This window comes from Oryzias latipes, chromosome 2 (genome assembly GCF_053564925.1).
Source record: "Oryzias latipes strain Hd-rR chromosome 2, Olatipes_Hd-rR_3.1".
Taxonomy (NCBI): domain Eukaryota; kingdom Metazoa; phylum Chordata; class Actinopteri; order Beloniformes; family Adrianichthyidae; genus Oryzias; species Oryzias latipes.
In genome coordinates this window covers 27,878,738-27,892,325 of record NC_136238.1, presented here as the reverse complement: position 1 = coordinate 27,892,325, position 13,588 = coordinate 27,878,738, and the positions used below count along the sequence as shown (strand labels likewise).

Sequence of the window (13,588 nt, the reverse complement as noted above, 5' to 3'; positions counted from 1 at the left end):
GAGGTCATGAGAGAAAATCTCTATTTTCTAACCCTAACCTTCTCACCGCAGAAAAGGCTAGAAATCTCCACACCACTCTAGAACCATCTAGAACAGTATTATGGGATGTTTTTCAGCTGAATCACTGGGGTCCATCTTCATGTTAACATCAAAGTGATCGTGTCAGATGAAATCTTTCCTGTTTGAAGGAGTTTCCTTCATGTCACAATAGGATGACAGATCTCCCATCAGGCCTTGCAGCTCCTGACTTTGTGATGAGTTCCTGCAGAAACTCTTGGAAATCTCATGTCGATTCTCTCCCAGTTGACATCCATGGAGATTTTCACTGCTGTTGTTCAACTGTAGAGTTTGTCACAGACGCTCAAACTCATGAAGAGTTCAGCTGGAAGTTGAGAACGAGGCTTTGAAACCAGCAGCAGTTTGAGTCCATTCTGATGTTCCATTCAGGTTTCTGCTACAACAAGCCTTTATTTTGAAAGAGCCAGTGGGGCAGAAACAATAGAAGGAGGAGATTACCAACCCCCCCTGGAATGTTGCCCCCTGTGCAGTGGACTAGTGGGGGCAGGGACGGCTGAACCAATCACAGAAGACTGTTGCAGCTTTCCCTCCAAAAGTCAACCAATCAGATGTTGTTGTTTGGATTCTTTGTCTTGAAGTTTCCCATGTGGAAGCTTCCAGAGTCTTTTCTGTTTGGACTGCAGGCTGAGCAGAACTGACTCCTGCAGGATCACAGGAACTTTCAGGAAAATCTCCAAACAGGAGAAAAGTTTCTGTTTGGACCTTTTTTCTGGGATTGGAGACTAGCAGATGATCGATCGGAGCTGCAGTGAAGAGGACGGCGGTGTTTGTGGGAGTTGGAGCTGAAGATCGGAGCAGGAACCATGTCTTCAGAACCTCAGGAAGGTTCTGTCAGAGAACAACTTTCTGCTGCTGAAGGAACCATCGTCCAGAACGAGGAGGAGCTCTGTCGTCAGCGCAGACTGCTGGATAGCAGCTGGAACCCGCAGCTGCAGCTACACATAGTTGGTAAGTTCACTGCTGCATCCATCACCTGCAGACACATAGATCCATGAACGTCTTTTTTTTTGTCGTCTGAGCTGCTATCTGGATTGTTAACTGAACTCAGTCGCACATCAAGTGGCCTAAATAAAAAACACTCTTTAGGTTTCGGGCCGAACAACAAGATAAACATTTACTGAACACACTAAAGCTAAACTTTTACACGTTTAACTTGTATTTTCGATATTATAATGAATAAAAATAAACAGAGATATTAATCCTGAATAAATCATTTTAAACCTTAAATAATGTATAACATTTTGCTCTCTAATAAATAAATTATGTCAAAATTAAACAAATATGAACATGCTGTAGAATGAAACAGACAAAGCCTGGACATATTAATACTGTAGTTAGAAATAACAAATCAATCTTTCTGTTTTCTTTGCTCTTTTGTCATTTTTAAAAAAGCTGGACTCCTGACATCATTTTTAACAATACGTTTATTTCTGCTTGCTGTGTGATGTCCTGTGTGTGTCTTTATGAAACGGATCATTAGAGGAATTAGATTAAAAAAAAAACCTGTTCTTGTGAATATCATGTTTATGTCTTATAAAACATTTAAAACTATATATTGGTCATCACTGGGATTACTCCAAAAATGAAACCACTACTGTCAACCAGTGTTCCTCAGCACACTATGAGAGTGTGAGAGATGGTTAGGTGTGCTGCAGGAAAAAAAACGTCATCAGCATAATCATCTCTGTGCTTATCAAAAAAGGTTTAGGTTTCATCCTGAGTACCGTATTTTCTTGACCACAGGACACACTGGGTTATAGAAAACGGTCTCAGTTATGGGGGATTTTTCAGTCTTTGACACATGCAAAAGGCGCACTGAGTGTTAAGGCGCGGGTACGTTAACGCCCTTTTCTGACCCTCAGAGCCTCCAGAGTTGGTTAATAAAAGAACCAGACTCTGATCTTTTAGAGGAAACCCTTATAAATACTGTTCTCCATAATTGAGTAACACAAACTGAATGCTCACAAAGTCACTTGCGCTATGTGTCTCCCTCCCTCCGTCCTGCAGATGCACACACCGGCTTGAGCAAACACACACACTGTGTGTTTACAAAGGCTTTTGGAGCAAATCTAAGTTGGTTGTGATTTATTTTTTCATTTTTCAGTTATGAAACAGCACCCAAAAATCCATCAAAGTCCTCTTCTTCTGTATCTGGAAACAACCGTCGCACTCAATTTTTAACACGTCAGGTTCCCTTTTGTCATTGTCAGAGTCTGTCTAGTTGCTGTGCTGCTCCAAGCAGACACGTGAGCCCAAGCTTCAACAGCCCATTCACAAACAGTGGCGTAACTCGCACAACAATAAAAGCCAACTTTTCCTGCCCCGTTCTGTGTATCTCTACCACGCTGCTCCACGGCACACCTCTATTCAGAAACAGGCCACTGATCTTGGTGGGTCTCTTTAGGTGATTGTTGTTCCACACCCGACTGGGGAGTCTGCCAAAGGCACTATTCGCCTTGGCGAGCCTGTTGTCTGACTTTTTGTCGATCCTGGCATCTGAGGTAATTGTGCACCCCAAGTAGGTAAACTGCTGGACAGCTTTCAGTTCTGTCTCTCCGATATAGACATGGGGAGGCTGGTACACTTCCCGAGGTGCTGGCTGGTGGAGGACCTCTGTCTTCTTTAGACTAACTTCAAGTCCGAAGAGCTTGGCAGCATCTGCAAAGCAGGAAGTTAATCGCTGAAGTCCCCTCTGAGAGTGAGCTAGGAGTGCTGCGTCATCTGCAAAGAGGAGGTCACTGATCATCTGCATCTGGTCTTGGTGTGAGCCTTCAGTCGTCTCAGGTTGAACAAGCTGCCATCGAGGCGGTAGCGATTGTACACGGCATCCTCGTCATCAGGGCCATCAGTGGCTTGCTTCAGCATCGTGCTGAAGAAGATCGTGAAAAGAGTGGGTGCCAAGACACAGCCCTGTTTTACGCCGTTGATGATGGGGAAAGTTACTGAAAGGTCACTTTTGAGCCTGATCTGATTGTTCATGATCTGCCACAGGCCCTTTCGGCTTACAGTGTCAAACGCCTTGGTCAGGTCGACAAAGGTTACATAGACTGCCTTGTTCTGCTCACGACACTTTTCTTGAAGCTGTCAGAGGACAAACACCATGTCAGTTGTGCTCCTGTTGCTTCTGAAGCCACATTGGGATTCTGGAAAATGATCTTTGGCGATAGTGGGCACAAGTCTGTTGAGCAGGATTCTTGGAAGGATTTTTTCCTGCGATGGAGAGTAGGGTAATCCCTCTGTAGTTTGAGCAATCAGACTTTACTCCCTTGTTATTGTAGAGGGTGATGATGATTGCATCACGGAGATCTTGCGGTAATTTTCCCTGCTCCCAACAGCAGATAAACAGTTCATGGAGTTTGGAGTGTAGCACTGGGCCACCCTGCTTCCATAACTCTGGTGGGATGCCGTCAACTCCTGCTGCCTTGCCATTTTTCAGTTGCTTAATGGCTTTTAAGGTCTCTTCCATAGAAGGCGCCTCATCCAGTTCTTTCTTAAATGGTTACTGGGGAGTACGGAGAATTGCTGTCACGCCGACCACGCGATCAGCGCCGTAGAGAGCTCAAAAGTGTTCAGTCCAGCGATCCAAGATGGAAGTCTTGTTTGCTAGAAGCTTCTGTTCGTCTGGGCTGCGCAAGGGACTCAGGATTTGGTGCATGGGCCCGTACACTGCCTTAAGGGCTTTTGAAGTCACCAGTGTCTGCACAGTGCTGAGTTCTGTCTGCAAGGATGGTCCACCACTCGTTCTTGATTTCTCTGAGTTTGCGTTGGGTGTTGCTGCACGCATGACGAAAGGCAGCCTTCTTCACAGTACAAGACGGCTGGGCTAGATGAGCCCGATGAGCTGCGCTCTTGTTTGCAAGCAATTCCTGGATTACCGGATCATTTTCATCAAACCAGTCTTTGTTCTTTATTCTGGAGAATCCAAGTACTTTCTCAGAGGATTGCAGAATAACAAGTTTGAGTTGCTCCCAGAGTGGTTCACGGTAGGGATCACTTGGGCGGCTGGTGTCTTCAAGCCTAGACTGTAGACTTGCTTGGAATTTTGCCTTGGTTTCAGCTGACTGTAAGCCGCTGATGTTCAATTTCTTCTTTGGCGCTCCACCTTGATTTTTGATTTTTGATTTGAAATGGTTTATTTCAAGCAATTAACTAGAAATAATACACAAAAGCAATACAAACATCAGTTATACATTCATACAGTAACTAATCAAACTTTGGATAGTTAGACGTATTAATTAATATTACTTGAAAGGGAGTGGAAGGAAGCCAATTTATATAATCCCACCCCATTATACTATAACCATTTTATCACATGATTTATCAATATACGGTTCCTAGCTTTTATCAGAAAGAATTAAGAATCATAAAGTATCAATAAAACACATGACAAAGATGAATTACTTAATTATTATGTAAAAAAAGAACTATTTTAGAAATCAACATGGCAAATGCAGATCAGTTATCTAAAATATATGCAGATTATGTTACTTAGAAAAGTCATTCATATGCTTAAAACATAATACTATATCAGTAAAATACACAACACTGTTTCAGGAATTTTCATTGCAAAATTTCATCAAGTATCAAAAGTTAAAAACGTGCAAAATTATGCTACATTAGGAAAGATTTTTGAATCAATTTATCAATTTTTGGAGCAAGTGAAGTAATATCATTAAACGTCGATCAATTTAACCATTTTCAATAATTGATTAATCATTTGTTTTATTTATATTTTTTGATTTTTTGATTTATTTTTTATTATAAAATAATGCTGTAGGGGAAAAATAAAAAGGGTCCATAGTCTGTCGATCTCTCTGTTACCGGTTTGCCAGACCAAAAGAGGGTGTAACCTGCGCTATTCTTTCTAAGACCGCCTTCCCCTGGGAATCAGACTTCACTAAGGGCTTCAACATCAATGGAGAGTCTTGATAGCTCATGCGCAATGAGAGCAGAATGACGTTCAGGACGACTGCCTGCATCCAGCATGGTTCTGACGTTCCAACATGCTACTTTTAATCCTTTTACACATTTTGAGGTAGGTGGGAACCTTTTTTTCATTGATGTTTGACTGCGTCAAAGAGGCCCGTTGACCGTGGCCAGCCAACAGGGTATGGGAGGAGATGAGCATTGTTTAGGCCACCTTTTCTAGGCCCCTCTCCATATGGAGCAAGCAGTGCGTCCCTAAAAAAGACTGCTTGGTCGTTCAGGGTGTTGCTGTCATCTCCTTGCTTCAGCAACAGGCGACCAATATCCTGAACCCTCTGCATGCAGGATTGGAGCTGCGGCTGCCAGTGGCATTTTCCACCTGCCGTTTTTGCCAATTTCCCATCGCTACAGGACTTGAGGAGTAAGTGGCAAATGGACGTGGACTTGTCCTTCGAGCCTGCGCAGTGGGATTTTAAGGTTAAGTGCAGTGTGCGCAGTCCTGGCCCCACCCTTTACACCCGTGGTTCATCTGTCATGGCCTAGCAAGCTGGGATGGTGACAGCGAGGTCCACGGGTCGTAAGTTTTATATCAGACTGTCCTTGTCCTAGCCTTTGAAAGATTTATCGTTACCCTGATTACGGAGGCTATGGGTGTACTAGCACTTGCCCGAGGTGCACACCCAGGCTAGTGGAGGGAAGGAGACGCCTTACTACTCCATTCTAGTACAGCTACAAGCTAGATCTGGCCACTGCCCAGCTAGGGGCTCAATAAATATAGTAAAAAGAGAGGGAAGGAGTGGGCAACCCTGCATGTTTAAAGTGCAAATAAAACCGAGGGGGGGGGGGTATTCCATACGGCAACCATGGGAGGGGGACCACTGCCAAGTAACTCCTCCCTCCAAAGTGCATCGCAGGCTGAACCCCCCTGCCCCATTACATTAATAAGAGATTACATGAGGAAGAGGATAAGTCGGGGACAGCTGGTAGGCTGTCTCTGGGTGGTCAAACAGCCGTCCCCCAGCATAGGCCCCAGGTCCCCTCAGTCCAGGGGTCCCATCCCCCGAAGCACCAATCCCCAAGGCCTCACACCGCCCCACACAGAGGGAGAGAAGCCAGAAATCCCCCCACCCGGAGCAAGCCCAGGCCCCAGCCCCCCAGGCGCCGCCCCTTGAACATTGTCATCCGATTGACTGCCTTTGATGAATCCAGATTGATCGGGTTAGATTATGTGAGGAGTGATTTTTTCCTATTCTCTGTGCTACTGCTTTGCAGATAATTTTTACATCAGCATTGATTAAAGAAATGGGGCTGGGGATATTAGGCTGTAGTGACTGGCTTTCCTTGATAAATGTGACCGTTTTATAAAACGTTGGTGCCAGTTGTTACCAGAATTCTTTGTAAAACTCAGTGGGAAAGCCGTGAGGCCCTGGGGCTTTACCATTAGACATAAGTGACAGAGCTTCATGAAGTTCAGACAACGAGAGCGGGGAGTCTAAATTTGTGATTTGGTCCTCGTTTAACCTGGGTAGGTTTAGATTATTGAGACTCTGATGGATTGATCTGTGATATGTATAAGTTTTTATAAAAGTCTTTAAATGCGATATTAATTTTGACCGGGTCGTGAGTGACATTCCCTGTCTGGTCTATCGAAACTCGTGCGTTTACTTTGTCCGTTCTTTTTCTCCAAGCGGAAACTCCTTCTTTTGCTGATGATACGGCAGTATTACTTTTTTGATGGGTGTATAATCTTTGTACGCTGTCATTAAAATCTCCGCATCCATCTTACTGAAGTATAGCACTCTCTTTTTTTCACCATGCGTTTTCATGGTGACTCCGGAAATTGGCGATCCATTGAGAATGTCTTTATGTACTTGCTGTGCACGTGCATTTACCCAGGGTTACCTAGTCGATCGTAATTACGCTAACTCATATCCGGTCTTTTGGAAACGACACACCCAGAGTAAGCAAGTTCAGGCGGATTTCAGCCAGAGTTCAGGATTAAAGTCAGGGTAGTTTAAACATGCTTTCTGGAATACCCCCCAGTTGTCTCAGGTTTGGCGGGTGTCTTCTCCAAATGGCATGTTTCAGCTCCTTCCACATACGTTCAATGGGATTCAGATCTGGGCTCATAGAAGGCCACTTCAGAATAGTCCAACGCTTTTCTCTTAGCCATTCTTGGGGTTCTTTTGGCTGTTTTTTTTTGGATGGTTGTCGTGTTGGAAGACCCATGACCTGCGACTGAGACCAAGCTTTCTGACATCAGGCAGCAAATTTCTATCCAGAATGCCTTGATGATCTGGAGATTTCATTTGAGCTTGCACAACTTCAAGACACCCTGTGCCAGATGCCGCAAAGCAGCCCCAAAGCATAACTGAGCCTCCTCCATGTTTCACAGTAAGGACAGTGTTCTTTTGGTTGGATGCTTCATTTTTGAGTCCACCAACATAGAGCTGATGTGCCTTACCAAAAAGCTCCAGTTTGGTCTCATCTGTCCAAAGGACATTTTCCCAGAGGCTTTGTGGCTTGTCAACATGCATTTTTGCAAATTCCAGTCTGGCTTTTTTATGATTTCCTTTCAACAGTGGTGTCCTCCTTGGTCGTCTCCCATGAAGTCCACTCTGGCTCAAACAATGATGAATGGTGCAATCTGACACTGATGTACCTTGATCTAGCAGTTCACCTTTAATGTCTTTGGAGGTTGTTCTGGGCTCTTTGGATCCAGTTCCAAGTATCCGTCTCCTCAATTTGTCATCAAGGTTCCTCTTCCGGCCACGTCCAGGGAGGTTGGCTACTGTCCCGTGGGTCTTAAACTTCTGAAAATATGTGCCACTGTCGTCACAGGAACTTCATACTGCTTAAAGATGGTTTTATAGCCTTTACCTTTACAATAGCCGATGGCAGTCTGATTTTGCCCCTTACATGGGCAAAATATGTTGATCTGATCAATGGTCGGGTTAAAATTCAACCGTGCACATGGGCACAGAAAACCTTTTTCTGATTAGAACAAACGTTCACATGGGTCACACTTTCGGTGGGGATAAATCATTTGGGCATGTGCAGTAGTGTTAAAAATACCGGAAGGGAAATGGGTCCCGTTGTAAACAAACCTTTGCTGCCACATACATTTATGCAGCAGCTCGGTAATATATGAGGCGATCTCCCAAATGTGCTTTTTATTAGTGTTATGACTATTATGAAGCGCCTGTTCGCTCATCGTTTCATATTTAATCCGTGTGGACAGTGCTTTTTTTGTGGAAGAACGGGTAACGCTTTATAGTCCTTCATAGACTATTTATAAGACATAACCAAGTCCTTAATAAACTATTTACAAAAGATTAACAAGCAGTAGAAATGTCTTAGTAAGCTTGTTATAAGTACATTTATTAGCATGAATAAGTCCTTAATAAACTATTTATAAGACATTAACAAGCACTAGTAAGGTTTTGGTAAGTTGCTTATAAGTACCGTAATTTCCGGGCTACAAGCCGCTACTTTTTTCCTGAGCTTACAGCCCTGCGGCTTATTCAGTGACGCGGCTAATTATTGGATTTTATTGGCGGCCGCCGTGTACGTATTTTTGGACACAGTGAATGGTTTGAATTCTCTAACATCAAACACAAGTCATTTGTTTTTCAACACACCTCTAAGCAGCCAAACAGCATGGACCTCACTTCAGGTCTTAGACACTTCAGTCATGGTTCAACAAAACGAAACACGCATGTCCAGCCGCATCCCAGAATCCTTTGGTGCCATTAGACCCAACATGCACGTGATCGCCGCTACAATATGATGAAGCTTTCAAGATAAAAGCAATAGTTAAAAGCAGCGTGAAAAAATCACCAACGGGTTTGGAAAAGCTGGTCAGCTGCGTGACGGAAAGAACAGCGCATGCTCAGGAGTGCATTTACCTCTGAGTCATAGTGACTCGGCTGGCTGCACGTAAATATGTGGCAATAATATCAGCCTTTATTTTGTCGGGACACGACTGGAAACACAAATTGACGTGGTCGTGTTAACGGTTTCTAAGGACTGAGCAGAGATTTGCATTGAAACGCTCACAGCCTCCGTGTGAGCTGGAGACTGCGTGTCGTGTGAGCTGCGGGGCCGATGGCAGTCTGAAGGCTCCCACACGTAACAACGCATCCGCCCCTCATACACAAAACGTACAGTATTAAGTCCGATTGCTCTGCACAGACACGATTTGCTCCGTCCACCGGCGCAATGGGGACGAAGCGCTCCTCCCTGTAGCCGCGCTGGCCAGAGCTGTCGGAGTAGATAGGAAGGGGAGACAAGGAGCGCGCGGGAGCGCGGAGGCGACGAGCCATTCTGCAGGCTGCAGCCAGGGCTTACTCGAGGCGTCCGCGGAGCAAGTGTTTGTTGTGGAAGGAAAATTCTGACCCACGCGCCGCGAGGAGGCGCGCGTATCGCGCTGAGGCGCGCGCTTTTCAGTCGTCGCTGCTTTATTTTACTAGAGTGTTTTTTAACCAGCCCTGTTACTCCCATAACGCTGCCGCGACACAAGCGGAAGGAGAGCTTTACCCGTTCACCCCTCCATGCACTGCTGCTCATTCTTAAACACGTACAACAGAATGGCGAGCCGGGCGTTGGCCCCGCCTTTAGCCCCTAAGACTCATGGGAAATGGGGGATCGGGGATGTAAATTTCCTCATTATAACTGAGGGATGTAATGTTGATTATATGGTTACTGTTTGTAATTTTATGTGTGATACCTAGATTGTCAATAAGTTAAAAAAAAATAAAAAAAAATAAAAACCATAACTGAGGAACTTGTGAACAGAATAGAGGTGCATACTGTTTGGCAGATGCAGATAGACTCAAAGACATGAGCCTGAGGCAAAAATGACTCCACCCACTGTGTGCTAATAAATCACACTTACACTCTGAGACAGGAAGTAATCCGTCAGGATGACAATGTTGCCTAATTAGGATGACAATGTTGCCTAATTCATGCGGCTTGTACCCCGACGCGGCTTGTGTATGTATAAAATTAGTTAAACACGTGAAAATGGGTGGGTGCGGCTAATAATCGGGTGCGCTTTGTAGTCCGTAATTTACGGTACATTAATTAGCATTTGTTAATGTGTTACAACTGACTTACAAGTTGAATTAATCTGCTCATAAATATATTTACATGTCCCTTAATAAACTACTTATAAGACATTAACAAGCATAAGTAATGTTGTATTAAGATGCTTATAAAGATATTTATTAGCATTTGTTAATCCTGTTCACAAGCTATTTACAAATTGCTTGTATGTAATTAATAAACATATTAACAGTGTTATTATTAACAGTTTATTGAGTGTTTTGCAGCCCCCCAATCTAAAGGGTGACCAAATAGCGGTTGATCTTTACAAACCATTTATAAATTGCTTGTATGTGATTAATAAATATATTAACAGTTCCCATGTCAAGCTGGATTTACATTTTTTTAAGTCCGCTGATGTGACTCAACCTCAATACTACACCACCTGGATGAACGAGAACCTTCATTGACAGTTTGAGTGTTTTGCTGCCTCTTAAGTGTGGGCTATGTTCTGCCATAAAGAACCACAAAGTACAGAATATGAAAAATGACCTTTATAACATGAATCACAGCCACAAACATACACTGTCAGAAAAAATGTGCAAAATTTGTACCTTTAGAGGTACAATGGCTTGTCACTGGGGCAGTACCCTCAAGGGTACAAATGTTGTACCCTTTCATATAGGTGCGCATCTGTACCCTTTCATTATGTACCTTTCAAAGGCAAATATGTACCTCTGTGGACTAAATTGTACCTTATAGTGCTATGGTACCATAATGTACCTTTAAAAAAGGTACAAATTTGTTCTTTTAAGGGTACTGCCCCAGTGACAAGCCTTTTGTACCCTTTGATGGCAAATTTGTACCAGATACAGCACATTAAAAGACCAGTATACTGTTTATCACATTTATTAAACATTCAAAACAATTACAATTCTGACATTTCACAGTATGAATGTTTTAAGCTCCACAATGTCACAACATGATGCATATATTTACAATTATTAGCAATTTTACAATAATGAAAAATCTATATTTTTCCTTCAGTTCACATTGCATTCATTGTAACTATAACCTTAACATTTGATCAATTGTAAACAGCATATAGCACTTCAGTTACCATTTTTAAACCATGAAATAAAACTTGTGACATTAACAAAAGAAGCACTAGACCTCATTTTAAGTAAATCTTTCAACTGCATTCTACATTTTTTAAAAATAGATAATAAAAAAGTAAATTTATAACCAAGTTTAAATGCATAATTTAAATAATAAAATGCATAAATGTGATAAGATAATATTGATACGAATTCTAAAAAGAAGAACTATAAACACAAAAGATTACCAAGGATTACGTTTATGTCAATACCTAGTAGATCCTCTGCAAGCATCTCTTCTCTTGCTTCTTTGGAGACTTTGGCTAATGGAGCTTTTCTTTGAACAAGCTCAAGCACCTTTGGCACAATACTGGTAAACGCCGTCCTTAACCCTTGTGCTATCTTAGATGACCCCCCCTTCCATTGATGTGTTCTCCCTACCATGACAAAGGTGGATAAAGGTGGAAAGATTTCATGTAATCCATGGACACCAGTGAAGATCACAAATCATTGAAGAAAAAAGGTTCAGAGCACTGTCTAGTGGGTCTAGATGACCCACCTCCCAATGTTAAAGTGCCTAGGATAGCACAAGGGTTAAAGCGCTGGCTTAAACTGACAGGTGATGGATGCATTCGGTCAACATCATCAAACAACTGAAAATTGGAAAAAAAAATAGAAAACTAATCATTCACTTTATCTAAAACAAACAAAAGACATAAAACATTCTAATATTCTTTGTTGCCTCTTTCATTGCCATTTCCCTTTAGTGATCTCATTGTATAAATATTACTTGGCTTGAATGACTATATATTTATATATGGGTTTAGAAAATTACAATGTTTTTACAATAGAGTTAAAGCTGTTATTGGTCATTTTAGCAGATGTCTCAGCTCATATTGACATTCAAAATGTATTTTAAGCTGAGAACTGATTTAAAATGTCACTGACCCCTGAGGTTGTCTTCAAGAAAGGGTACTTCTTTAATATATCCTCTCGCACCTTGCTGTACTGGATATGCAGGACATTCACATGACCTTCAACGAATGATGCATCCTCACCAATGACAGCAACCACCTATTGGATCAAATTTAAAAGTCCATATTAATAATAAAAAATACAACTGCAAGCACTGATTACTGGGGTTAAAGCACTTTGAGATGATGTTTAAAGACAGTTTGTGCAGAGTGGTTTGGAGTTGATCAGAAATTAACTTCTGAGTTGTAGGCGGGGCTATTGACACAGTAGTTACCCTCTGCTGATGTCCGATCATCCCTTTGTTTACGCCCTCTCCCTCTAGCTTACAGTCCTTCCAACCTAAAACTAACATTAGTGGTGAAACCAAAATGGTGAGCAATATTGAAGCTTTCTGGCCATAGTTTAGATCAAGCTCAGACAAGTATGATGAAGATGTTACTGGATCTGTTTGTCTGCAAGTGGACGCATCAGAATAGAGCAGAGCATGTGGTGCGTCACAATAGAGACCTTCCTCAAACTGCATTTATTTTGTCTGTTCCCGATTCATCCCAATTTGAGTGAATACTCAGATGTGCAGTTTTAAACGTGTTCTTTTAAACGTGCCCATCATGAGAAAAATAATGCAAATAATGTCTTTTTATTCAGGCATACCTTTGGTTTGTCTGAAGATTAATAACCCCTCTTGTTAAAGTAAAATATGTCCAACACAAGAGGCCCTCAGCTCTCATCTGCCTGCCTAGCTGTTGGACAGGACAAGTAAAAAAATAAAATAAATTTTAAAAAAAAAAACAGGTGCCGGCTCCCTGCACAGCGTGGAGGATGTGGTTCTGGCCGTGGGGGAAGTTATCGGGCATGCTTCAATTAAATCTGCTGCTCGCATGAATGGAGCCATTGTTTTGTTTGTGGAGAGGGTGGAGCAGGTGAACACGCTGGTTGAGAAGGGCATCTCCATCAATGGCGTGTTTGAAACCGTCACGCCACTCTCTCAGCCGTCACACCGCTCTCTCCAATAGGCTGAGGGATGCTATGGAGCAGATCATCCACCGGGACCAGACCTACTGTGTCCAAGGTTGACTCATGGTCGATAATGTCTTTTTAATTCGAGATGTTTTGGAGGTCTCTGAGCTTTTGGGCATACGAACAGGTCTGATTTCTCTTGACCAGGAAAAGGCTTTGACCGCGTTGAACACAGCTTCCTTTAGAAAGTTATGGAGAAGTTTGGGTTCTGCGCTGGTTTCATTGCTAAAATCAGAGTATTTTACGCCGAGTCTGAGAGTGTACTGAAGGTGAACGGCAGTCTTTGTGCTACTTTTAGAGTGGTTCTGGGCATACGGCAGGGCTGTGCTCTGTCTGGCATGCTCTACACTCTCTCCCTGGAGCCCCTCCTCCATAAGAGGAGGGGCTCCATAAGATCTTTGCAAGTATTGAGGGTTTGTGTTTGCCTGGTTTCCAGGGGAACGCAAAAA

General features: G+C 42.8%; 1 protein-coding gene across 2 annotated transcripts in view; it reads left to right on the top strand.

Annotated features, from left to right (window-relative positions):
• The first annotated feature begins 298 nt into the window (after positions 1–298).
• Positions 299–13,588, top strand: part of LOC144987094 (uncharacterized) — a 270,314-nt gene continuing 257,024 nt past the window's right edge. For both annotated transcript variants that reach the window (XR_013650955.1, XM_078936026.1), the window contains exon 1: positions 299–1,026. Coding sequence is in view for 1 of the 2 variants with exons in the window: in XM_078936026.1 (XP_078792152.1) it covers positions 882–1,026 (145 nt within the window). In the remaining variant the exon portion in view is untranslated. The remainder of the gene's footprint in view (positions 1,027–13,588) is intronic.